The sequence below is a fragment of the Gracilinanus agilis genome, chromosome 5 (genome assembly GCF_016433145.1).
Source record: "Gracilinanus agilis isolate LMUSP501 chromosome 5, AgileGrace, whole genome shotgun sequence".
Taxonomy (NCBI): Eukaryota; Metazoa; Chordata; class Mammalia; order Didelphimorphia; family Didelphidae; genus Gracilinanus; species Gracilinanus agilis.
In genome coordinates, this window is record NC_058134.1 from 43353388 (window position 1) to 43379417 (window position 26030).

General features: G+C 55.0%; 2 protein-coding genes across 4 annotated transcripts in view; one reads left to right on the forward strand and one right to left on the reverse strand.

The window, feature by feature from the left end:
• The first annotated feature begins 292 nt into the window (after positions 1-292).
• FYCO1 (FYVE and coiled-coil domain autophagy adaptor 1) overlaps positions 293-26030 on the forward strand; it is a 48042-nt gene continuing 22304 nt past the window's right edge. The window contains exons 1-11 of one of the 3 annotated variants that reach the window (XM_044679257.1): positions 293-365; positions 1754-1847; positions 3874-5004; positions 5053-6237; positions 7386-7478; positions 8282-8400; positions 9034-9201; positions 13730-13879; positions 14016-14217; positions 17104-17107; positions 17193-17334. In XM_044679257.1, the coding sequence (XP_044535192.1) occupies positions 1788-1847; positions 3874-5004; positions 5053-6237; positions 7386-7478; positions 8282-8400; positions 9034-9201; positions 13730-13879; positions 14016-14217; positions 17104-17107; positions 17193-17334 (3254 nt within the window). In that variant the 5' untranslated portion in view covers positions 293-365; positions 1754-1787. Of the gene's footprint in view, positions 366-1753; positions 1848-3873; positions 6238-7385; positions 7479-8281; positions 8401-9033; positions 9202-13729; positions 13880-14015; positions 14225-17103; positions 17108-17192; positions 17335-26030 lie in introns of all 3 variants that reach the window. The other 2 variants (XM_044679256.1, XM_044679255.1) reach the window with 2 other exon arrangements.
• On the reverse strand, positions 22925-24004 carry CXCR6 (C-X-C motif chemokine receptor 6). Its single transcript, XM_044678185.1, has one exon. The coding sequence runs from the start codon at positions 23933-23935 to the stop codon at positions 22925-22927; it is 1011 nt and encodes a 336-aa protein (XP_044534120.1). The 5' UTR covers positions 23936-24004.

The following is a 26030-nucleotide window of genomic DNA, read 5'->3' on the forward strand; positions in this document are numbered from 1 at the left end:
AGAGGAGGGATGTGAACCGAGATCATCCTTGTACTTCCTAGTGCCATTGGAGCCCTTTCTACTGTGCTGCTATAAAACCTTGGTTTTTCTGATTAAGATACAGGTTTATTTGAGAACTTGATTTTTTATTTGATGAAGATTGCCCCACTTCTGTGCCAATGCTACCACCTGGGAGAATGGACTCAGCATACTGATCTGTGCTCTTTCATTTACCCTGATAGTGACTGGTACTATGCAAGAAGCCCATTCCTGAAGCCCAAAATGAGCTCTGACATTGTGGGCCAACTGTATGAGCTCACAGAGGTTCAGTTTGACCTGGCATCTAGAGGATATGATTTGGACGCTGGTTGGCCAACGTTTGCCAGGTACTTTGGAGAAATGTTTCCTTTTATTATTTTTATGATTTCAATATATCATCAGCAATCTCTCCAGGGCAATGTGCATGCTTTGTAAATGATATTTCACTTTCCAATCATCCCCTCTGCTGATTTTTCTAAAATTATAGAGAACATTATTACAATAAAGCAGACAAAGGGCCTGGTCTGATACGAGCTTCATTAACTGCTCAGTACATGCAGATGAAGATGTGTCTGTACAACGACTGACTTTATTAGCCTGCCATTAATTTATATTATCTTGTTTCACTGGGGCTCCTAGGATTTTGGTGTGTTTGCATAAATGAGCGTTCCTTCCCCGTTTATAGGGTCATCACAAAGACCTGTTGGAAAGCCTAGGAAAAAAGTGATTGTCAAAGCTCTTTTGTGGAAGGGAGTGTAAATACCTTTAAAATAAGGTAGCTGATGGGCTCGTAAAACAGAAGATGCTTGTAGAGCAGAAATGCGTTCATTAACAAGGTTCTTGCTGAGTAGGAATTACTGCAATGGCCCCTTCCTGGATGCTGAATGTGGACAATAGCCTGGGCAGTGGTGACCTTTTCAGTTCCTTGGGTAATGCTGCTAATAGAGCATTTTTGGCCTTTCCATCAACCTCTCCTCAACCAATCTTACTAGGAGTTAGTCTCCTCTTGCTCCTTGAATGCGAATGTTGTGGGAGGAGTTCCCAGCCTAGACCAGGGAGGGAACACACTTCAGGAAGGCCTGTGGACCCCTCAAAGTCTAAGGCACACTGGCAAAGATGTTTTGCCACGTGGTAGTCCATTGATTCAAAAAATATCAACATGCCTTCAGAGATAAGCTGGTTTTTCCTCTTATCGACAAATGAGTGAGAAACATACCTGGTGTTTGGACCTTAAAATTTTGCTTGGTTGTCAGGGTTTTTGAGAGATTAGCTCTGGGGAATCACTCTTTTTTCTCTTTTTTTTTTTCCTTAAGGGAGAGTCAGATAAGAGCAGAGCCACCCCAAAACAAATACAGCAGCCTTTGTGAAACATCTTCCCTCCTTTTCCTCAGGATTTGTAACTGTGTCCAGTCCAGCTGTGGGCAGACCTCAAAGCTCTTTGAGACAGGAAGGGTGTCTTTTTGCCTAATTATATTCAGCATCTGGCCTAGCACTGCTCCACTCAGTTCATCCAACTCTTATTAATGAAAGGGTATGCTGGGGGTACAGAGCCGAAAGTCAGACAGCCCTGCCCCCCAGGAGCCTCCGTGTTAGTTACTCCTAAGCATGGTGCAAGATGGGGGGGTCCCGGGAGCAAAGCAGTGATGGTGCCTCTGTAGACGAGGCTCGGTAAGAAATGGAGGGAGGACATTGGGCTTCCTGTCTAGGTAACGGGGTTTTTTCTTGTGGTTCACAGAAGGACTCTGGCCTCCCTTGGTTCTTCAGCATATATGTGGAAACCCCCAAGTCGAAGTTCCAGCATGAGTAGTTTGGTGAGCAGCTACCTGCAGGTAACGGCCCCAGAGCCTGGCCTTTCCCCGTTCAGTGAAGGGAAATCTGGGGAGTCTTAATGAGAAGTGGCGGAGGGTAGCCTCGTGTGTCAGAAGCCGGACTGTACCATCAAGCAGTCGTCATCACAGCAGTCTGGCTGGCTAAGAGAGGGTGGTGGATTGGCGGAATGACCGGGGACCCCGTATAGAGCAGAAAATGAGCGTGGAAAGAAACGCACAGAGCCAGGGCTGGGGGACAAGAATTCACTATTTGGCAAAAACCTCTGGAAAACTGGGTACTGACTCACCTCATTGTTCCAGAAGCACCCCAAAGGGTTCTTCCCCTTAGCACGGAGCCTGGCACATTGTGGCGCTTAATCAGTGTTGTTGACTTGGTCGTAGGCACGTATCCTAGGACGCGAGGCCTGCGGCACCGGGAGCTGGGGGCTCTCCTTTCCACTCCCCGTGCTCTCCCGAACCTTCTTTAAAGGCTTTTAAAAGCCCAGGAAAGACTTGTGGCCAAAACAAGCGGAGCTGCGAAGCACGTTTGTCTTTGCGACTTCCCAGAGTGTCTAGAAATCTCAACGCGTCTTCGCTGCAGAATAGACACAGCCACACGGGAGGGTGCGGGACCTTCCCCAGAGACGGAGAGCCCAAGTGGAGGGAGGGAGGCGGCTCCCGTCCCGGGGACTGAATCTTCTCAGCAAATCTTAGGGCAGGCGGTGTTGGAGGGGAGCCCAGGTCTGTACGGCCTCTCTTTACGGAAGAGGAGCACGTTCCGTTCAGGGAAGTCCTTGAAGCAGCTTGGTTCTGCGCCCCACGGTAGGCGGCTCTCGTCTACACCTTCAGTGCCCGAGGAGAGAGGGGAAGCCAGATCCTGGGGGGGTCTGAGGAGAGGATGAGGAAGCCGGCCAGCCAGCAAGGCTTCATCGACTCTCCTTCCGAAGACCTGGTGCCTCCGAGCATCGCTTCGTGTCTCCGGTCTCGGCTTCACTTCCCCCAGATGTAAAATTAGACGGCGTTATGAAGCACCTTGTGGGCAAGTCATTTTAGTCGGGTGTCTCTTGTTCTTGGAATGAAGTCATGATGTTATTCATAGGTAGGACTTGTTCTCTTAGTGCCTTAAGGTTGGCTCAGCACATTACATATTTAAACTCATGGTCTTTGTCCTGACCTTGGGAGCTGGGCGCTGTTATTAGACTCATTATACAGCGAAGGAAACCAGGGTTGAGGGAAGATAAAGTGACTTGTCCAGAGACACAGAGCTAGGACATGTCTGAGATCACATTTGAACTCGGGTCTTCCTGACTTCAGAGCCAGTCTGCTCTCCACTGCACCATCTTGCTGCCTTCAGCGGTCATCTTTCACCATGGAATCCCCTTGCTTTTCACTTCCATAGTTAGCCACTTGGTCCTCTTATGAAACTGAAGATTTGCTAATTTTGTGTATATATATATATTCTTTAAAAAAGATAATATTGTATTTTCCCCAATTATATGTAAAAAGAGCAACTTAAATATTAGTTTTCTAAAATTTTAAAGTTCCAAATTCTCTCCCTTCCTCAGAAACCTTCCCCCCTTCCTGAGGTGGCAAGCAATTTAATCTAGGTGATTCATGTGTGATTAGTGCATATATATTTTTTTTTTTAAACCCTTACTTTCCATCTTAGAATCAATACTGTGTATTGGTTCCAAGGCACAAGAGTGGTAAGGGTAGGCAATGGGGGTTAAGTGACTTGCCCAGGGTCACACAGCTTGGAAGTGTCTGAGACCAAATTTCAACCCAGGACCTCCCATCTCTAGACCTGGCTCCCTATCCTCAGAGCCACCCAGCTGCCCTGTGCATATATATTCTTTTTAAAAAATTATTACTAAATTTCATTTTTTTCTATTGCACATAGAAACAATTTTTGACAATTGTTTTCTGCCATTTTGTGATTCAGATTCTCTCCCTCCACCCTGGGTAGTAAATGGTCTGATGTGGGTTCTCTCATGCTTTCGTGTGCGTCTGTATTCTTCAGTGCCTTCCTCTGCTTGTGCTTCCCCAGGCTCCGGATCTGGCTTCCAGCTTGGATATGAATAGCTCTTTGAACGCCGAGGCCCTGGAAGGCTTTGATGAGATGCGTGTGGAGCTGGACCACTTAGAGATAAGGGAGAAGGAGCTCCAGGAGCGCGTGCAGCAGCTGGAGAGGGAGAACCAGGAGCTGAGGAGGGCCGCGAGTGCCCGGCCAGAGCAGGAGACGGGCCTGGCAGAGGAGCGCGCCCGGCTCTCCCGCAGAGTGGCCGAGCTCCAGGAGTGTGAAATCTCCCAGGAGACGCGGGGCGCCGTGCACGAGCTGCACAGGTGTCTGAAGGCGCTGGAGCTGGACACGGCCGAACACAAGCAGGAATACCCCTCGGCCCTGCGGCGCCTCGAGTCCAAGTTGGAGCCCCTCGTGCAGCAGCTGGAGGCCGCCTGGGCCACCCTCGCCGCCAGAGACACGCGCACCGCCGCCCCGCGTGCCCCGCTGGCCACGGCTGAGCAGCGAGCCCCGGGCACCTCCCAGGGCACCCAGGAGCTGGCAGCAGAGCACGTGGCAGAACTGGAGAGGTTGACAAGGGAGTTGCGGCTGAAGGAGGAGGCACTCATGGAGGTGGAGGCCAAGCTCAGCCTCCTGGCCTCTGGCTCCCAAGAAGAGAACGGGAAGCTACTCAGGGACTTGGAGGGACTGGTCAGGGAGATGGAACCTCTGCGGGAGGAGCTCTCCATCAAAGGGAAGGAGCTGACTGACCTCCAGTGCCAGCTGGCAGAGTCCCAGGCAAACTCCAGGATCCTCGAAAAGAAGCTGGAAGTATTAAGAGCAGAAGAGAGGCAGCGTCTTGAGGAGCACAACCTGGAGAGGGGGGCGCTGGAGCGGGAGAAACAGGCCTTGACTGAGCAGCTCCGGCTCCTGGACGCCCAGCTGGCCCAGGTGAACCAGCAGACCAGGCACCTGGAGGAGCAGAACCAGCAGCTGCTGGGCGAGCGGGACCGGCTGCTCCAGAAGGTGGGGGACCTAGAACGTCCTGTCGAGAGGCCCAAGAGCCAGGGGCTGAACTCAGGAGACTCCCTCCTGCTTCAGGCCAGAAAGAACCCCGAGAAAGAAGGCGAGGGGCTGCAGGAGGCCGGCGCGTCCCCTGAGACATTGGAAGCGGCCCCGGCCCTGGCTTCCAAGGGCCAGCTCCAGGCCCCGGAGTCTGTCTGTGAGGTGGAGGAGAAGCTCCGGCCGGCAAACAGAGAGCCAGGTGAGGAGCTCGAGAACGCCCTCCGCAGGAACGAGATCCTCGAGGACAAGCTCAAGGCCCTCCAGGTGGACTATGAGGACCTGAGGCAGCGAGAGGCGGCCATCAAGGGCTCTCTGGCCTCCCTGGAAGCCGAGCAGGCCAGCATCCGCCACATTGGAGACCAAATGGAGAAGAGCCTCTTGGCTGTGAAGAAGGCCAAAGAGACAATGAGGGCCCAGGTGGCCGAGAAAGAGGCGGCCATTCAGAGCAAGGAGGAGGAGTGCCAGTGGCTGCGGGCAGAGCTAGACAGGTTCCAGAGGCGAATGGAGGCCCACGAGGAGGAGATGAAGGGCCTGAGGAGCGTGTGCCAGCCTGAGGGCCTTGGTCTGGAAGAGGGCATCGTGGAGAAGGCCCAGCAGGAACAGAGCCCAGACGAGGGGACCCAGGAGCCAGCCTCCCACCTGGTGCTGGTGCAGAAGCAGCTGGAAACCCACCATGGTGAGGAAAGGCAGCCTCAGGCAGAGGTGGCCAAGCTCCGCACCCAGCTGCAAAAGGCCCTTGACCGCCAGGAGGAAGCCCAGGTCCGGCTTGGCCTGGTAGAGACCCTCCTGGAGGAGAGCAGAAGCCTGGCCCAACAGCTGAAGGAGCAGAATGAGGGCCTCAACCGGATGCATGTCCAAGAGCTGCTGCAGTGCGCCGAGAGGGAGCGGGCACTGAGGGAAGAAAGGGACGGAGAGGCCCAGCACAGGGCCGAGCACGAGAGAGAGCTCCAGGCTCTCCACGAAGACTTGTCCCGGGCCAGACAGGTCGCTGAGATGGCCCAGCTGGAGAGAGCCGAGGCCCAGGAACAGCTCCACCGGGCCAACACGGACATGGCCGAGCTGGGCATTCAAGTCTGTGCCCTGACGGCAGAGAAGGCTCAGGCTGGGGAAAAGCTCCGGGAGGCCGAGGAGAGGGCCTCCAGGGAGAGGGAAGGTCTCCAGCAGGACTTGGAAGAGCTCAGGCAGGAAAGGGAGAGCCTGCATGAGAAGCTGAAGGTGGCCCAGGACAGCGCCTGTGCACTGGCAGAGAGCCAAGCCCAGAGTGTGCGGGAGGCCGGGCAGGAAGAACTCTCCACCGTGAAGTTCCAGCTGAGCACCGAGATCATGAACTGCCAGGCCAAGTTCAAGGTAAGGAGCAGAGAAGAGAATCATCCCAGGGGCAGGCCCAGGAACCACTGCCTCTTCCTGGGCCCTGCGCCCCATTAGGTTCTGGGGCATACTGGATGCAGGCCTGGCATCCCGCACAAAGCCTGTCTGGCCTCCCACAGCACAGACATGCCCCGTTAGGCCCCACACTCACTGGGCCCTGCACCTGTTAGGCCCTGCACCTGTTAGGCCCCACACCCATTAGGCCCTTCACCCGTTAGGCCCTGCACCTGTTAGGCCCCACACCCATTAGACTCTGTGCCCCTTGCATGTGTTAGGCCCTGGTGCAGACCAGATGCAGTCCTGGTGGCCAACACCCCACACAAAGCCTCTCCAGCCTTCTCCCACAGCATAGACACACCCGGTTAGGCCCTGTGCCCCCACAGCCCCATTCTAGGGGAAGTGGTCAAGGGGCAGCACCAGGCCTCACTTGTCCTTGTCACGGTAAGGATGAGGAGGAGTCAGCATCTATGGGGACTGGGCACTGTTTCTATCCACACTGAGGATGAGGAGACTGAGGCAGATGGGGCTAAGTGACTGAGGGCCTTCCTAACTCTGGGCCTAGCACTCTCCCTGCTGTGCCTTGGACTGGTATGTCCACTGTCTTAGCCCATGGCCCCTCTGTGGGGTGATTGGCCTGAAGGCCCAGAGGACCAGATGTGCTCTGCTACCCAGTGAGGGTTGTAGCTTCTGGAAGATGCCCCGACTTTAGTAAAGTCTTTGGAGTCAGAGAGCTCTCCACTGCTCTGTGTCTTACTGTGTACAGAATTAAAGTCTGACAACCAAAAACGGGATCTGTGAAAGAACGAGGAGGAGGCTTGGCCCTCCCTTCATTTTGTTCGTTTCTGAGAGCTTGGGGTGGAGGGGTGGGGTTCGGCTCAGCCTTCCTCCAGCCTGATGCCATGATGCCGCCTCCGCAGCACTTCTGCTTCTTTTACATATCTAATCTGTTAAAGGAAACAGAGCCTTGTCCTCGGACCCAGGGCCAACGTCTGCTCTAGTTAAAGGCAAGGCTCGCGGGATCGCCAGGCCCAAAGGGGTTCGCGGTCCTCCCCAGAAGCAGCACGTGGGGCAAAGGGAGGGAGCCGTGGTGGAGGTGTGAGGACTTTTCCTTCTCTCCCCCTCGCCAGGCAGCCAGTGAAGAATGTCACACTCTCAGGGGCCAGCTGGAAGCGACAGAGGCGCAGCTGAAGGCAGTGCAGGAGGAGGCCACAGGGCTGAAGGTAGGTCCGGCCTCGTGCCCAGGAGCACAAGTATGGCCTTGACCTGGGAGTCCCAGAGCAGGAAAAATGGCCTGAACTCTGGCGGCTCTCCCGGCATCCCCCTCGCACAACTCCTCTGTTTATGAAGTCGTCTGGCTTGGTTTAAAGGAGAACTTTGTTCAGCCTTTGCCTTCTGTCTCAGAAACACTTCTGTGGCCTGGTGCCAAGGCAGGACGGGCTAGGCGGTGGCTCGTCCAGGGTCCCCCGGCTGGGTCGTGTCAGAGGCCACATTGGAACCCGGGACGTCCCGTCACTGGCCTGGCTCTGTCCCCCGCGTCCCCGCCATGGCCTGACGGAGGCTTGCCGTGACATTTCTAGTGATCCCTTTGAAGCTCGGTGTTTCTCCTTCAATTAAATGTGGATGTCAAAATGCAGAGGGGGCCCGCGGCTGCCGGCCGCCCAGGGCCCGAGTGTTCCAGCCGAGCCCTCCTGCCCCCATCGCCTTGCTTAGTCCCCAGCACACTTCCCTTTTAGACTTAGAAAAAGCAAACGGACTACCTTCTGCCTAGAATCGATCCTCGGATTGGCTCCGAGGCAGAAGAGTGCTAAGGACTTGCCCAGGGACACCCCCCCCCCCCCAGCTAGGAGGCGTCTGAGGCCAGATCTGAGCCCAGGATTCTCGTCTCTAAGCTTCAAACCTCTGAGCCACCGAGCCGCCCCTTCTTTCATTGCCCTTGAAATGGCGCGGCAGCCCTCCCTGCGCCCCGTCGCAGAGGCCACCCCGCAGCTCGGATGATGCCTTGTTTCTCCATCTCATTTGTTAGGCCGCGGGAGCGGGTCTAGGGAAGGAGCTGGCGCAGGTGACTGAAGAGCTGGCCAAGTACCGCGCCACCGTCGTGAGGAAGGATGAGGAAGTCGCAGCCCTGAATGCACGCTTGGAAAGGTGGTGTCTGGCGTCCCCCCGCCCTGTTCTGTCCCGCTCCAGAGAGGGCACAGATGAAGGAGAGAAAGGAAACGAGGCTTATCCGGCCTCAGCCCTGGGGAAGCTTCTCTGTATAACAGCCAGGGAGTCGGGGAGCCCCGGGCCTTCTCCCCCTGGTCTCCTGTCCCAGCAGGAGGGAGTCGGGGAGCCCCGGGCCTTCTCCCCCTGGTCCCTCACGCTTGTGGCTGCTCCTGCGGGGAGAGAAGGCTTACCACAGCCAAGGAGGGTGGGTGACAGGCCAGTGGCTTGCGCTAGAGGTGCGTCTCTGGAGGGGAAGGAGAGCTTGGGGAGGGCTCCATTTCTGCGCTTCCCCTTCTAATTTCCTGTATGAAATGTCCTGCCAGTGAGGTATTGCCAAAGCTGAAGTCAGCCCAGAGGAAGCCCTGGGCTTCGGAGGCCTCGCTCGGCCCGCGGATCACACTCTTATTCCTTTGGCCCCAAATGTTTGCCTTTAAATTTAACGTTGCTCTGGGGACGTCATCCATTCTCTGGGGCGCGGGGAGGGTCCCCCGGGGGGCCACGGGGAACCTCGGCTAGTGTGGCGTGTGGAAGGGGAAGCGCGGGCCAAAGGATCTGGCCGTCCTCCTCTTGCAGGGCCCAGGAGGAACTCGAGCGGTCGGACGCCGCGTGCCAGGACTATGGCGACAGGCTGCGGCGGGAGGCGGCCGAGCGAGAGAAGAACGAGCGGCAGATGCTGGCCGAGGTGGACGATCTGAACAAGACCAAGAAGTACCTCGAAGAGCGGCTCATCGAGCTGCTCAGGTGGGTGTCGCGGCTGCCAGGATGGCCGCTAACGTAACTCACTCCACAAATGTCCTTTCTGAGCCGGAGGCCGCTCCCCGGAGCCCCTCCTGAGGCACGAGGCGCCCCCGGCCTCTCTCCGGGGTCCGGCCGCACGCAGAGCACCCTGGGAGCTCGTCCCCTGACGGCGCTGCCCCGCATGTCGGCTGGGGAGGTTCTGGCTTCCTGGGAGTTCATGTGTGTGAGTGTGTGTGTGTGTGTGTGTGTGTGTGTGTGTGTGTGTGTGTGAGTGTGCGCGTGAGTGGTGTGAGTGTGTAAACCCTTAGCTTCTGTCTGAGAATAGTAACAATCCATAGTAACAGTTCCGAGGCAGAAGAGTGTTAAGGGCTGGGCAATGGTGAGTCACCCAGCTGAGCCCGTCTGAGGCCAGATTTGAACCCAGGACCACCCAACTCTAAGACTGGCTCTTCCTCTATGGAGCCTCCAAGCTGGCCTGGATCGTGCTTTTAAGACTATGACCTCCACTGATGATCATTAAAAACAATCTTGATGAACAAAGTCACCCTTTCTAAGCCGGTTGTCCTAAGAATGAAGGCCGAGCCAGGAAGGTTTCTGTCTCCGTCGCCCTCGGGGCTCCTCTCAGTAAGTGAGTGGGCAGGAGGCTCTGTGGGAGCCCCAGGGGAGAGGGCCTGTGTGAGCCCCGAGTCACGTGGGGAGGTGTGGGGGGAGGCACTCAGGGCCTCCTGCAGGGCTCACAAAACAGAGATGAGCCGGCATCCCGGGCAAAGGGAGTCAGGGAGGCCGAGCCCGGGGTCCCCACAGCAGGGGGAGAGCCTTGTCTGAGACTGGGAGGGGGCTGCAAAGGGCCAGGAGGGCAAACGGAGAGCTTAAGGGACGTCGGCTCCTCTGGGCCGCCGGTGGAGGTGAGGGGGAGACACGTCTAGAGGAGGGAGACGGGGACATGGGGAGGACTGGAAGAGGCCAAGGGAGAGGCTGGATGAAAGCCTCAATTAGGCTGGTAGTTTGGTGACTGAAAAAAAAACCGCTTGTGAAAGATGCTGGGGTGGCAGAAATAGAGAGCCGCGGGGGGCGTTCTGGGTTCAGGCTGTGGGGCCCTGGGCAGGCCTGTAACCCCACGGCCCAGCTCTCACGCTCTTCTGGCTTGGCAACAATGCAGTGTGGATTCTAAGACAGAAGGGAAGGGCTTAAAAAACAAAAGGGAAATTGTGAGATAGGTGGCCGATTGGACAAGGGAGGGGGAGGGGGGACAGAGGGTCTGGGCCTGAGCCTGCCCCGTACGTTGGGGGGACGAGGGGGACGAGGGCACCCTCGTTCAGAAGAGGAGCCAGTGAGGGCGGCCGGGGGAGGCGATGACTTCTGTTTGGGACAGGCTGGGTCTGGGATGCTTGAAATGTCTGAGAAGCTCTGTGGGCTGGGGGCCTGGCGCTTGGGAGAGGGGCGACAGACCTGGGGATCCTCCCCAGCGGATGTAGGGAGGCGGGGAAGAAGGCCAGAGCCCTGGAGCACAGCCACTGGGAGAGGCTGGGGCAGGGGGGAGATTCAGCCCAGGAGAGAGAGCCTGGCATGGGGAGAGCCACAGTCAGCGGCTCTGGCCTCGGAGGAGGCCCGCGGAGAAGCCTTCCACTATCCAGGACGGAGCCCGTTCTGCAGTCATGGACAAGTGTCTGCCTGGACAGTGCTTGACTACTCGCTCTTCCCGGCCATTGGTGTATTCTCCAGGCCAGACATCTCTAAACGTGGGGCCCAGCAGGGAGCCCTCCCCGGCCCGGCAGGACCGGGCAAAAGGGTCATTGAGAAATAGGTGACCGAGGGAGGAAAGCTCCAAGCCGGCATGTGGCGGTTTTCTCGCTCCAGCTCACAGGTCCACTCCAGCCCAGGCCCAGGCCCAGAGGCCAGCCCCTCTCCTCAGAGAGCCGGCCCCTCGGAGTAAGAGAAGGGGACCGACAGAACAAGCCGGGCCCAGGCTCCAGAGCCGGACACCGTCTGGGGGTCTTGGCCTGTCCAGAGGGCCGGCTGAGCCAGATCTTCCTGGGACGTAAGCCAGGGAGCCTCCATCAGGGCAGACGAGCTCTGGGCGCCCTCCCTTGGACAGGAAGCATTTTCAGGCCGAGCCTTAGATCAGCAGGAAGAAGCTCTGATCAGCAAACAGCGGCCGAGGTGTCCCGATCATCGGGGTGGGCAGGAGGGGGAGCCCGCCGGGCCTCCGAGGGACCACTGATGTCGCCAGGAAGCATCCTGCGTGGCCACATGAATCGGACGTCGGGACTGACGCTCGAGCTAGTCATGGGGGGTGGTTTGGGCTTGTCCTTTTGCCTCAAACCGAGGACCCTGTTGTGTGTTTTTAACAAGCTGCCTCCAAGAGAGGGCTCTGGGGACACCTTTAGACTTGATAGGAAAACCTCCTATTAGGGAATCTGGTCAAGAGGCGTCGCTGTTTTTCCTCTTGGGTTGTAAATCTGGGTGAGCAGCTCTGAGGTCCGGCTGTTCGGGCCTAGGAGAGCATCGACCAGAGACGGAAGCCGCAGGGCCGGCTGCCTGCTTGAGGAAATGATGCCCTCTGGCAGCGGCGAGCTCTTCTGCCAGCGCCTGCAGCCCTCCGGACATCCTGAGCTCCTGCCACACACAGAAATCGGGTCCTTCCCATCTGCGCCCGGCCTGTCCCCTGGCTTGGAGCCTCTGCCCCGTCTCCCCTCACAGCGAGCTCCCTACGGGTTGGGGATGCTGCCTGCCTTCCTCCGCATCCCCAGCGTCGGGCACAGGGCCTGGCATGCAGGAAACGCTTTGTAAGTGCTCAGTAACGAGTCAGGAGCTTCCGAAAAAGCGGCATTTTGTATGGCGTCTTTGTCATGAGCCTTTTTTCTTACTCCAAGGAAAATTCTGTTATCAGTCACGTCCCCAGCAAATAGTCCAATGTAGCTTCTGGGGGGAAAATGCCCCAAACATGCACATCCTCACATAGACTCGGGTACTCGCCGTTACTAATAAAAGTCTGGAGGCTCATGACGAGATTTAGAAGCATTTATTAGAAACAAGAGAAAGATAGTCTAAAAATCTGGTCCTCCATGGCCGCCACGTGCCGGAGAGAGGGGAAGCACTAAGAGTCCTGAGAAGAACACCAGCCCGGAGACAGGATGGAAGCAGAGAGCGCTCTCTCCTTCCGCTGTGACCGTGATGCCGGGCACCTTGAACCCAGGGGGACCCAGGCATCCGGCCGCCAGACACCCGTATGGCTCTGCGACTCCTGTGTCTGACCACCAGAGTGTGTGGGGTCCAAGTCCTCCAGCCCGCATGGGTGGACATATAGGCTCCCCGTGTAACGGCAGCCGTCTGGCAGCTCAGTGGGCTGGAAGCCTTGGAGAGCCTCTCCTGCACCAGAGACTGCAGGGACGCGGCCTTGCCTCCGGGCGGCCCGCAGGCTGAGGGCCTACCTGGTCTGTGCGTGCACAGTGCTTGGGCGCCAGGCCAGGAGGCAGCGTGACCGGATGGAGTCAGAGCTGGGGCACAGAGCCTGGCACGGAGCAGGAGCTCTGAATGGCAGCCATCTTTGCACATAGCAGAACTATCTAGTTTAGATTCTAAACGCTCCTTCCCTTCCCTTCTGCCTCTGCCTGCCTCCTTTTCAGGGTGGCCTCTCCCTTCGGCCTGGGAGATCCTTGAGGCCAGGGACCCTCTCTTTGTGACTTAGCACAGTGCCTGGCACGCCGTAGCCACTTAAGAAATGTTCATGGCATTGGATTGGAAAGAGATCTGGTCTGGCCTGGATCAGTGCATCATTCCAAAAAGGACTTTGAGATCCCTTTCAGCCCTGAGACTCCATGACCTCATATGTGGCCCCACGGGGAGGGACAGAGAGCCCACACCAAAGGCTGAGTTTAGGGTTAAGTACATGCCGCAAGTTGTCGACCGTGGCAGAAAGAGCGTATCAATGAGTGAATGATCTAGAGAATTTCTCAGATGGGAGGGTCTGGGTTCAAATCTAGCCTCAACACACTTCCTAATGGGGTAACCCTGGGTGAGTCACTTATTCCCCATCACCTAGCCTTTCCCACTCTTCTCTCTTGGAACTGATCCACAGTATAAATTCTCAGATGGAAGGGAAGGGTTTAAAAAGAAAAAAAAAAGAAATGATCAGTTGGCGTTCCCTGGCTGGGCTTGGCATGCAGGACACTCTTCCCTCCGCGGGAGGTTGGAGATCCTTATTCAGAAGAGAGGAAAACTCTAACCTCTTTGTTGGTCTTCCTCTCTCTCCCTCTCTCTCTCTGTTCTGTCTCTCTCTTTTTCCTCTCTCTCTGCCTCTCTCTCTGTTTCTGTCTCTCCTCTCCTCACCTCTTCTCTCTCTCCTTCTCTCTCTTTCACCTCTCTCTCTTTCTGTCTCTCTCCCTCTCCTCTCTTCTCTCTTTCCCTTTTTCTCTCTCTCTGTCTCTCTCTCTGTCTCTCTGTCTCTCTGTCTCTCTGTCTCTCTGTCTCTCTGTCTCTCTCTCTCTCTCTCTCTCTCTCTCTCTCTCTCTCAAATGCACTTTCTCATTAGGGACAAGGATGCTCTTTGGCAAAAATCCGACGCACTAGAATTCCAGCAGAAACTCAGTGCCGAAGAGCGGTGGCTGGGTGACACAGAGGTGAACCACTGCCTGGACTGCAAGAGGGAGTTCAGCTGGATGACCCGGCGGCACCACTGCAGGTCAGTGAACACCATGAGGCCGCCTGCCCTTCGGAGCCTCCCTTTCCTTACCAGAGGCTCGGGGCCTCGCACCGCCACCCTCACGGGGGCCTCCGTCCCCTCCCTGGGGCCCTCTCTGAGTGTCTTCTCCTCGCAGGATCTGCGGGCGCATCTTCTGCTACTACTGCTGCAACAACTACGTCCTGACCAAGCACAGCGGCCGCAAGGAGCGCTGCTGCCGGGCCTGCTTCCGGAAGTTCACCGATGGCGCTGCCTCCCCGGACAGCTCTGGCTCCACCGCCTCCCCGGGGGACCCCTCCTCGTCTCCATCCAAGGCAGCGAGCGATCAGGCCTGCGGAGTCAGAGGTGAGCCTCCCCCACCCCCAATCCTTTCAGCCTCGGGGCCGCTGTGGGAATTCCATGGGGGGGTTTTAGGTTTTCATGGTGGAAATACTATCTCAAGTCATTTTCTAACCTGAAAAAAATCTCCCCTTTTCTGCTGAAGACACAGGTGCGAGGAGTCTGAGAGATGTAAGAAACAGCATCAGGGAACATTTCCTCCAGCTCAGGAGGACTCTTAGTTCTTCCTCCAGGGTGGAAGGGCTCCCTGAGGGGAGGCCTCACGGGAATGGGGAGCCAGAGAGAGGGTGGGCTGCCCTCCAGAGAGCAGGCCGGTCCTTCCACAGCCGTAATTCATGAAAAGTGTGATCTGCATCGCTGAGAAAGGATGGCACATGTTCTGAGGCAAGGGTTGGCAAGCGTGTGTTTCTTTAAAAAATATACTGACCATGTTTTGTGGTGCACAATTTAAAACACTGTTCTGAGAAGGGGACTGTAGGCGGCGCCAGACTGATGACCCAAGGGGTCCAGGAGCCAGAAAGGCTTAAAAGCACCGCTGCAGGACCAAGGGCGATGCTGGCCTTCGCCTGAGCCTGGTTTCCTGCTGGCTGCAGCCTCTGCTCCTGTCTCTTGGAGCCCTCAGGGACCTGCCCCCAAACGAGGGGTCAGAGGCCAGATTTATTCTGCTTCTGGGGCTCTCCCACAGCCGCCCTGGGCAGCAGCCACTGTGAGGATTGAATAGGAGGCCCAGGGAGTCAGAGGAAGTCCCTCCTCCGAGCCTGTCCTTTCCTGGAAGGGATGGGAGCGGAGGGCTCCTGGGCCCAGGCCCGCCGATCTTTTCTCCCCCCTTAGCTCTTCCTCTGTGATTAGGGGGTCTCAGCTCTTGATTTAATAAATCCAGAAATCAGAGTGATCTTGAAAACCAGAGAAGATAAGACTGGCTCAGATCAAATCCAGTGAGAAGATATTTGGAAGTGTCAGGCAGCACCAGGCAGCTTTATTTATTTGTTTGTTTTTAAACCCTTACCTTCCATCTTGGAATCAATCCTGGGTATTGGTTCCAAGGCAGAAGAGCTGTAAGGGCTAGGCAGTGGGGGTGAAGTGACCTGCCCAAGCTAGAAAGTGTCTGAAGCCAGATTTGAACCCTGGACCTCCCGTCTCTGGGACTAATTGTCTATGCGCTGGGCCACCTAGCTGCCCCCCAGACTGTTTTACTATTAACTTAGGTCAGAGAGCCAGAGTGAGAACATTTCTCCATGATGGTGCTTCCTGGGCATTCCCCATCTGCCCCTACCTGCTCCCTTTTGAAAAGCTCCTTGGGTCATCTCCTAGTTCATTGCTTTTTTTCTAGCTCAAGGGCTCCTAAATCAGGGGAAATTATTTTTTAAATTTATTTTACATTCTGATAACTGCATTTGACATCATTGGTTTCCTTTTAAATCTGTCCTTTATTTTATACATTTAAAAACATGATTCTGGGAAGGGGTCTGAAGGCTTCACCAGACACTAAGGAGTCGTGACCCCTAAGAGGTGAATAAACCCACTTTCTGGGTCCTCAGGGAGGCCAGTGTGGTCAGGCATCTCGGCCCCAGCAAACTCAATGCACTGATGTCGTGGTTTAGGGCCTTTTCTTTCCCTCAGCCTCTTTCCCTCCCCCTCTAACTCATAGAGACAAATAAGTGTGTAAGACAGTTTTTAGAGAGTTTGTCAAGAGGCTCCCTTTCCTCTTTTCCCTACTTCTCGAGGGCTCTCAAGTGGGAGATTGACCCCCACATGGAAGATAATGAACAGCCAAGAAACGGGCTTGTTGAGAGGGACAGTGAGGAAAGAGGAGCCGTGGGCTCAGCCCGTGAATCTGGAGACCCTACAAATCTGGACTTGTCCTCCCTAGTCCTCCTCCCGGCCTTCCACTTCCATGGGTCAGCATCCTGGGGATAGGACCCGGGGCCTGAGAGCCTGGCTCTTCTGCCTCCCACCCTCCTCACATCCTCTGCACTGTGTGGGGCCCAGAGCCCGAGGACAGGGCTGCATGTGGGGGGCTCTTGGGCCTCCCCAGGGCTGCATGTGGGGGGCTCTTGGGCCTCCCTGGGGCTACATGTGGGAGGCTCTTGGGCCTCCCTGGGGCTGCATGTGGGGGGGCTCTTGGGCCTCCCTGGGGCTGCATGTGGGAGGCTCTTCTGTTCCCTAGGACTGCATGTGGGGAGCTCTTGGACCTCCCCAGGGTTGCATATGGAGCCTGTCTCTCCACACAGCCTCCTTCAGTGTAAGCCAGGGTTTGGCCTGTGCATGTTTGGCCAGATTTGTGCCTTCAGACCACCAGAGGGTTTCCCCTGGAAATGTGGCTGCGGGAGGCTTTGCCCTCTGTCTTCATGGCCTGTCTTGACAGCCTGCGGTAGGAAGGGCCCACACGTCTTCTGTGGTCTTTCAGGCAGTGCCCACTGCGGGAGGCCAGAGGAAGGGCTTGCAGGGCACATGAAGAGAGGTGCCCACCATCAGTCAGTCATTCAGCAAACAGTGCTGACCGGCTTCTGGTGATGCAGGCACCACGCCAGGGCCAGGTGTGCAGAGAAGTGCAGACACTTCCCGGAGGCTTCCTTCGCTTGGTGAGCCGTTGGGTGTGCTGGCTGGCTCCTGGGCGTCTCTGTGTAACCTGAGAGAGCTCCACGGTGCGTGTCTGTACACGGGTTTGTGTGCGTGTGCATGATCAGGGTCCGCAGCGGAACCACCCTGCTGAGCCAGAGGCCATGCGCACACGTGTGTGCCAGCTGCTTCTGTGCACACATCTGTGCTCACTCGCTTCGTCCTGGGGATGGCCTCATGCCATTTCTTACAAACTCTTCTTCCTTAGCATCGGTCAGACAGAGGAGCCATGAGGGCCGGCCGCTGGGGCTCAGGGATTTGGCCAGGGAAGTGTCTGAGGGCAGGCTGGTCTCCAGGCTTGGGGCGCCTCTTTAATGGTGTGTCTCTTCTTGTTTTCTCATGTGCCGCGATCCAGGGGGGCATCCGGATTCCAGAGCCCCGGACGATGCGGTGTTTGACATCATCACTGATGAAGAACTGTGCCAGATACACGAATCTAGCTCCCTCCCCGAAACGCCCTCTGAAATGGACTCTCTGGACCAAAGCGTGGCTGAGCCGTGAGTATCGTGCCTTGGTTTCCCTGGGGCTTTGCTTCCTCTGGCTTCCTGTTAAATGGGAGCCCATGAGCCTGGGGAAGTCCGATTGGGGAGGGCCTCAGAGGAGAGGCCTTCCTTCAGAATGGCTCTCTGGGGCCTTCCACGTCCGGCCCAGGGCTCGGCACAGACCCAGTGCTTAATGCAGGCTGGCCCACTGGTCTCCAGCTCCTGCCACCACACAAACACCAGCACACTTGAGGGGTAGTTTGGCTGCTTTCAAGGAAGAGGCCTCATGTGAGGCTTCCAGCCACAGCCCCACTCAGAAGGGGCCTGACCCACTTTCGTACCCACACAGGAAGCGCTCTCTTGGCAGGGGATCAGAGTGGCTGAACCCTACCCTGAGCTGCTCTTACAGCAACAGGTCAGCCTCCACAATCACCATTTGCTGGTGGGGTAGCCAGTGGTGATTCCCTCCTATCATTTATTTCAGCATGTGTGGACTCATTAACCCCCTGCCTTAGGTGAATCCTAGGCCTGGAGACAGAGAGACAGGAGGCACTTCTTGCCCTCCAGGAGTTTAGTTCCACAGGAGGAATTCTGTGCATTCACAGATGAGAAAATGCAAGGCTTTTTTGAGAAAGGAATGAAGGCAGCTCCTGGAGGGATGGAAATGCAGAAAATCTTCTGCCTTGACTTGTGAGCAGAGGCTTTGATGCAGCTCGCCAGTCTCATAGGCACAGAGAGGGAAGGCTGACATCTAAGTGATGTGAAGGAAATCTGGAACATTAAACTGGATTTGGATGGGGGTTTCCTGTGCCAGGCTGACACCGTTATATTTCATTATCCTAGAGGTAATAGGAGGCTATTGGAAGATCTGGAGGAACTAGGGGTGACCTCACCAGGTTACGTGTTTAGGAAGGCTCTTTCTATAGCCATGTAGACAATGGATTGGGGAGAGAAAAGATCAGTTAGGAGGCCATTCGAATAGTGTGGGTAAATGGGGATGAAATGGTGAACTTAGGTGGCTGTTGGGTGAGTCAAGAGAAGGAACAGGCAGGAGGTGTTGCTTGTACCCGCACAGCATGCTGAGGAGACCACAGTGGCATGGGAGAGGCGAGGATTAAGGCTGATCTGGCTCTGACTGGAAGGCTGGTTGGGCCCTCAGTGGAATGAGAGAAGTTTTGAGTTGGGCCAGGCTTCGTGAGGAAGAGAGTTGTTTCATTTTGGACATGCCTGGTTTGAGATATCTCTGAAGTGGAGACATGGGCCTGGCAGTCAGGAGAGACATCAGGACTGGCCATAGAGACAGGGCAGACATCCGCCTCCAGGTGCTATTCAGATTCATAGGAGCCGCTGAGATGGTCATGAGAGTGGTGAGAGAGGGTAGAGGACCCAGATCAGAGCTTTGGGGTACCCCCGTGGGGACATGATAGGGATTGCTCATAGGAATGAATACGTCAGTGGTTCGGTGCTTCTCACCGCCTTAGTTTCCTCAGCTGTATGTAAAAGGAGGGAATTGAGTTCACTGAAGTTTAGGTCCCATCCATGTTTTTTGCAGACTCAGAAAGGAATTCTCCCTGGCCCTACTAGAATGGAAGCAAAGGCCAGGACCTCAAACTGTAGCTTCACAAAATCGCCCTACAGAAAATATCTATGTTAATATAAGGACCATCAAGAAGGAAAAAAACCAAACCAAAACAATCACAGGGAAGCAACTCTGAGCTGGGCACTGCACTAAGTTTTGGAGGTGCAAAGAAAGGCAAAAAGCAATCCCTGTCCTCAAGGATCTTACAATCTAAGCAGGGAGTCAAAATGCAACTAATTGTACCAACCAGATAGGGACAGGATCCATTGGGTCTCATCTCAGAGGGAAGCCTTAAGGAGAACGAAGAAGGGCTTCATGCAGAAGCTGGGATTTTAGCTGAGACTTAGGAAGCCAGGAAGTAGAGATGGAGAGAGAGAGCATCCCAGGCATAGGGCACGGCCATTGAAAATACTCAGAATCAAGATGACAGGCCATGTGTGAGGAATAGCACAGAAGTTAGCATCCCAGTGCCGAGTACCTGGAGGGGAGAATGTGTAAGAGGCTAGACTAGGCAGGCGGAGAGAGGCCCCTTAGGAAGAGTTCTGAAAGAAAAGTAGGTTTTGTATTTTATTCTGAAGGTGATGGGGAGCCACTGTGGTTCATGAGTAGAGGAGTGCCATGAAGGGCCCGAGTCTTAGGGAGCACTTTGGTGGCAGTGAGTGGAGACTTGAGGCTCCCCTAGTGTGTGCCGGCAGCATTTACACTGCAGTAACAAGACGGTGACCTTTCCGCACCAGGACTTCCTGCCCTTTAGTTCTTCTGGAGGAGATTTTCAAAGAAGAGTCTTCTTAGACGCCCCTGCAGGAAAGTGCTTTTAAAGCTCCACCAGGCCTTATGCCACGGAGCAATGAATGCAGTGCGGTAACTCGTCCTCCTTTTGCGTGTTGGGAGCCCGGCAGCCTCCCTGCCCCCATCCTCGTTTCCTCTGTTGGCTCTTGCCTAGCTAAAAGCTCGATCTTAATATAGCTTCCCCGAGAAGCGTCTGTGGTTCAGAAGGCACAGAGGATGCGCTCTTTTGGTCTCCATCCTTCCTAAACCATCGTTTGACCTATTTTCCTGGCATCAAAGAATTTCTTTTTTGAAAGTTAGAATCCCATCCTGTTCTTGTTAGACGCTGACATAGAAGGGAGCTGCCTTGCAAAGGCCGGTGCCAAGGGTGCGAATGCCAGTGTGGCAGAGATAACCCCCTCGCCCCACCCCCCGGCCTCCCTCTCCCTCGGCTCCCCCCCATTTCTCCTGTCCCCCGGCGGGCCTCCCTCCTCCTCTCTGCTTTCAGGCTCTTCCCTGTCTGGTGGCTCTTATTAGTTACTTTGCCCATTTATCTCCTTTCTCCTGAACTGAGTGCTCAGGGCCTCCAGGGCAGGTGCTGGGCTGTGCCATCCACAGGGCCCGGCACCCCGGACAGGCTCCTGAACCTTTGTGGATCCTCAAGACTTGACTGCAGTAATAACTGCTTTAGCTCTGGGAGTGGATGGCATCTCTAAGAAAACGAGGAAGGGGTCCAGTGGCCCCCGGCGGCTCTCTCCGAGATCTCCCCTCAGAAGAGCAGGGCCCAGGCCCCATTGGTCACAGGATCCGTCGAGCCCAGGCCCAAGTCAGCAGCCCAGAGAGCACCTTCATCTGCCAAGCTGCTGCAGGAAGTCAAATTTGAACCCAGAACCTCCTGACTCCAGGCCTGGCTCTGTCCACTGAGCCACCTCGCTGACCCACTTCCTTGCTTTTTTTGGAGAAAGGCAAAGAAATCAGGGACAAGGAGGGATGGGGGCCACCAGAGCAAATGCTGGAGTGTGGGAAGAGCATCACATTGGAGAAAGTCAGATGGGAAGGACGAGGCTGAGGCCTGAGGACTTTGTATTATGTCCCAGAGGTAACAGGGGCCATAGAATTCACTCCAGAAGGGTAGGCTTGGGGCATTGGGGGCCCGCGGATGCTGACTACTTTATTTGGGCTAGTTCTGTCCTCCCACAGGTGAGCAGGATAAGTGGGGTGTCCCCTGATCTAGGGGAGCCCCAGGCCCGGCCGCTCCCTCATAGGGTCTAGCCTGCAGAGGCCTGAGCCTCTTTCATGCTCTCTTCTGTAGCCAGGTGTCTGACGAGGCCAGAGCGGGTGCCAGGAGGCTTTTGAGGCTGCAGCTTCCCAATGGGCACAGGTGGCGGCTGGGCTCGGCCTCCCGGGAGCCCTTTGTGAATGCAGAAATCCCTGAGCATGAAGGGGCTCTGAAGAGAAGATGCCGGGACGGCTGGGTGGCTCGGGGGCCGGAGGGCCGGAGGTCCGGACCTGGAGGCCGGAGGTCCTGGGCTCTGTGTGGTCTCAGACCCTCCCCAGCCAGGTGCATCCTCCACATTACTGGCTCCCCTCCCAGGAATCCCTGTTTCAATCTTCCCCTTCCCTGTGGGATGAAAAGCTTTATCACCCAGTGAAGAAGTCCTGGGCGCCAGAAAAGGGGAGCGGGTCTGTGCTGGTGTGTGTGCAGGGGCCCAGGGAGTCTCGGGGGGAGTCCCTGGAAGGCGGCTCTGGCAGGGCCTCCCCTGCCCGCTCAGAGCTAACCCTATCTGCAGGTTCCCCCGGGCAGCCCAGGCTGCCAGCCACGCACCACTCACCCCACTGCCACCAGCCCGAGCTCCCTGAACTCAGGCCGGGGCCACCCTGCTGCTCCAGGAGGAGAGGGAAGCCCACTGGTGAAGAGGACGAGGGTGGGATGGGGAAGCGTGTGCAGGAGCCTTGAGTGCAGGAGCCCCCGGGGACACCTTCCTAGTCCCTGTTTGAGGACCAGGAAGCAACCTCTGGGGTGCGGGAAGGAGGGAAGTGCTGAGCCAGCTAGCCCAGGTGGGGCTGATCTCTTTGGGGTCTCTCAACGCCAGCTTAAATAGGCTCTGAGGCCCTGGGCAGGCCCCCAACCTCTGCTTGTCTCCGCTTCTCCTCCGTGAAAGGGGGCTCCTGGCACCTGCCTTGCAGACCAGCCCGGAAGCTCTGAGTGCCTTCTGCGCATCCGTGTTTGGAGACACGTCGGAGTCGTCATGTGTATTTTGTGTTCTAATGAACGCGTTTAAAAACGTGCCCCTGAAAGGCTCGCTCTAGCGGCAGCAGCGCCCTCCTCCTCCACGCTGAGCCGGCTGCAGGGCCACCTCCTCGGACAGGCCTCTGCATCTTCAGTGTGCCCGAAAGGCTGAGCACAAAGCCCCGGAAAACACCAAAGACCTCTTTTTCCCAGGAAGGTGCAAGCCATCTTGAGCAAAGAAAATAGAAAAATCATAAAGAAGTGAATAGTTTGTTGTGAAAAGAAGCCTTTATTATGCCTGGAGCCTATAAGTGAAAGGATGTTTAATGTACAAGGTGAGAAGGAGTGCTGTTTGTCTGGCTTGTTGTTTGTCTGGCTTGCTGTTGGAGCAGGAGAGCTCCCAAGTGACCCCACTGCACGTTCCAGGCACGCCCCCTCCTCAGACTGGGCCTGTCAGCACTTAGGAGAGCTGGCCACAGCAAGGCCGGATGGAGAGAAGCTCCACCTCCTGGCTGGAGCGCAGGAATGAGACACCCAGTGATGTCTGTGTTCAGGCCCGGCCCGAGGTCTCCTCCCCATCCTCCCTCTCCTCTCCTCCCCAGAGCCTCGGACCCCTCTGGGGTCTCCTCCCCTACACCATGGCGCCCCTAGTTTTATGGCTGACGTTTTGTCCGTCTCGTGGCGTTCCCAAAGGCGGGGCTTGAAGAAGGCGATGACCGGCAGGATCTGTCCAGTTTGGAGTCGGGGATGAGATGGTGGCTAAGAGAGGCCTCGCTCTGTGCTGCTTGCTCGGCCCCCCGAGCCCAGGCCCGCCCAGCTCAGCACAGGGTCTCTCCAAGAGTCCGCAGTGGCCGGCAGAAAGGCGCCTTCTTGGTGGCCGTCCAGAGTTCCCAAGCGGACGTCCCCTCTAGAGACCGTCATCGTCGTCGTCTAAACTTCAGCATGTTCCGCTTGGTCGCGTTCAGCGATGCCTGGCGTGTGGCGGGCGCTACATAGCGCTGCCGACTCGTCTGAATGGCGAGGCTGTGCTAGAACTGATACAGGCTGGTGGCCTGAGCATTGTTGGAAGCAGAACAACTTCTGGAGGTGTCGTCGCCGACCTTCCCTGCAGCGTGGGGGCACTTGAGGGCCTTCATGAGTTTCCAGAAGTTCCTCCTGAATTTGAGGCCGACAAAGGCGTAGAGCACCGGGTTGAGGCAGGCCCGTAGATAGGCGATGGCCTCCGTCACCATGAGGCCGTAGAGGAAGCGGGGCTGTGTGTCGTGCTCCCAGTTGGTGGTGCGAATGAGCTTCATGAGGTTGAAAGGCAGTTGGGTCACGATGAACACCGCCACCACCAAGAAGATGATCTTCAAGGACTTGTGCTTCTGGAACCTTCTGGCCTGCACCAGGGTCTTGACGATGACTGAGTAACAGACGATCATGGCTAAGAGAGGCAGGAAGAAGCCGATGGTCATCTGGGTGGAGAGGACCACGGTCGAAATGCCTTCCTCTTCATTATGACAAACCCGCTTGTCATTTAGAAAAACTCTGGCATACATGAACTGTGGGATGGTCACTATGAGAGAGATCACCCAAATGGTGGCACAGAGGATCTTCCCCACCACCATCCTTTTGGCTTGGTAAATGTGGGTCTTGGTGGCCTGAACGACGGCCAGAAGCCGGTCAATGGTGATGCAGGTGAGGAACAGCATAGATGTGTAGAAATTTAAGGTGTACATCCCCAGGATCACCTTGCACAGGACTTGCCCAAAGACCCACTCGTGAATGGTGGCGTAAACCCAGAATGGCAGCGTACAAAGAAACAGTAAGTCAGCTATGGGTAAGTTCATAAGAAATTGGTCCGTCAGACTCTTTGCTTTCTCGCAAAAAATATAGACTGCCAGCACCAGACAGTTCCCCACCAGGCCACAGGAGAACACCAGCAGATACGTGCAGGGGAGGAAGATCTTGCCGAACTTCTGGAAATTCTCGTGATCCTCCTTGCTGACGTTCTCTAATGTTTTCCAAACATCGGGATCGTAGGCATATTCGTCCATGGTTGGTCTCTCTTTTTAGCAACCCCTGTAATACAACAATAATGTTCCTCATATACCTTGGAGCCACATTATTCCCATCCTCCATCCATCTCCCAGAAATTCTGTTCTGCTCATTAGCCTCCTACTGTCCAAGCCTGCAAAACCAGTGGTGTAAGAGGCCAGGACTGTGGATTCCCCCAAGATTCTCGGGATCCATCCCAGGTAGGAAGCACTCAGCAGCAGCCTATCTACATGAGGAAAAGTATATTGTGCGCTTTTCTCTACTCTGATTTACCAGTTAGCACAGCCTCAGCCATAATATGAGAACATTCATGGCAGACATGTTGCTGCTCCAAAATCTCTGTTTACTTGGCCTTTCTACCCTAAAGTGATAGCTTAGAAGCATTATAAATGTGGACCCCAAGACAGAGAGGTGCCCAGCAGCTGAGCGAAGCTTAAAACATCCATCTGGCATTGTCTGAGGGAGGTTGAGATTTCTGCCCTTCCCCAATCCAAAATCTCCCCCATGTTATCTGACATAGTTCCTGAATTTCTACCATTAGAGATTTAATTCTTAGGTTTTGAAACTTTCTGTCCTCAAGATTCCCCTATTTAAGCTGAAATATTCCTGGGAATAATACCACAAGTCTTTATCAACCCAAGCTTGAGAGGATTTACCAAATAATCAATAAACATTAATTAAGCTCCAACTGTGTGCCAGGTACTGTGCTAAGCACTGGAATAGATTTAACAAATTATAAGGTAGTATGGAAATGGTACCCAGACGAGGGCATTGGGATGGGAGAAGGCAGTGAAAGGAATGGTGAGATGGCATCAAAGACCAAATGTTGCCCATGACACAATTTTTCTTAGAGCTGGTCCTGCATTCTGGCTTCCTAATTCTTTAGAGTACTAGGTCTGAAGTCAGAAACAATTGAGTTCAAATCTAGCCTCAGACATGTAGTAGCTGTGTGACCCTGGTCAAGTCACTTAATCTCTATTTGCCTCAGTTTCCTCCTCTGTAAAATGGGGATAAGAATAGCACCTACCCCCAGGGTTGTTATGAGCCCCAAATGAGATTTTGTAAAATGCTTAGGACAGTGCCTGGCACCTAAGAGCCACTTAATAAATGCTTATCCCTCCCCTCCCCTCCTCCCTCCTTTCCCCCATGCTCACTAACCCACACTGCTGTGGGTAAGAGGAGCTTTATGTAAAATCTATTGGTTTTGAGTATTCTGGCACAGAAATGAGTCTTGTAGCAGCAACATCATCTTTGATGCACCAAGAACAGCTCTTTTAGTGTTGAAGGGCAGCAAGTGAGGGCTCGTTTTGTGTGATGCCTTTTCCCTGTTTGGTTTCTCAGGAAGATAAACCCAGCCCCTAAACCCTGGTGGATTATAAGGAGAATCACAGTGTTATGGGATATTAGAACCCCAAAGACCCCAAGTGATCAGAGGCAAAGACTGAGGCCCAGAATAGGACACTGACTTCTCCAGAATCAGACTGATTGTGGGGGGGGGGGTGAGGGCTCGAGTCCATGTCTCCCAGCTCCTAGTTCAGTGCTCTTTCTACCCCATCCAATAGGGTCCTTACGATATTCAACATCTTTCTTTTAACTTCACTCAAAATACTCATTCATTGCCCTCCATTCTAGTCTATTGTGCTATTGCTTTTGATTTTTATGAGTTCACGAGATTTAATACTAATGAAACATAGTACCTGATATTTCAAACCCCAGTGACACCACTACCTTCCAGGCAGTCAAACAAGCAGCATTTATTAAGCTCCCAATATGTGCCAGGCACTTGGTTAACAAGATGGCTCTGGAGGAATAATTCCAACCACTTATATTTTTGTGGTGCTTTCAAGTTTTCTAAGTACTTTCCTCCCAATAGCCCTTGGGAAATAAGTACAGAAATACAATTATTCCCATTTTCCAGACTAGGAAACTGAGACTCAGAGATGCTAAATTAATGTACTGATGATCACACAACCACTTAGTGTCTGAACCCTGCTTTCACATCTAGCTATTATCTGGATCTTTAGTCCAAAGACCTGAGTTTGAGTCCCAGCTTAGGGAGGGAGGGAGGAAGGAAGGAAGGAAGGAAGGAAGGAA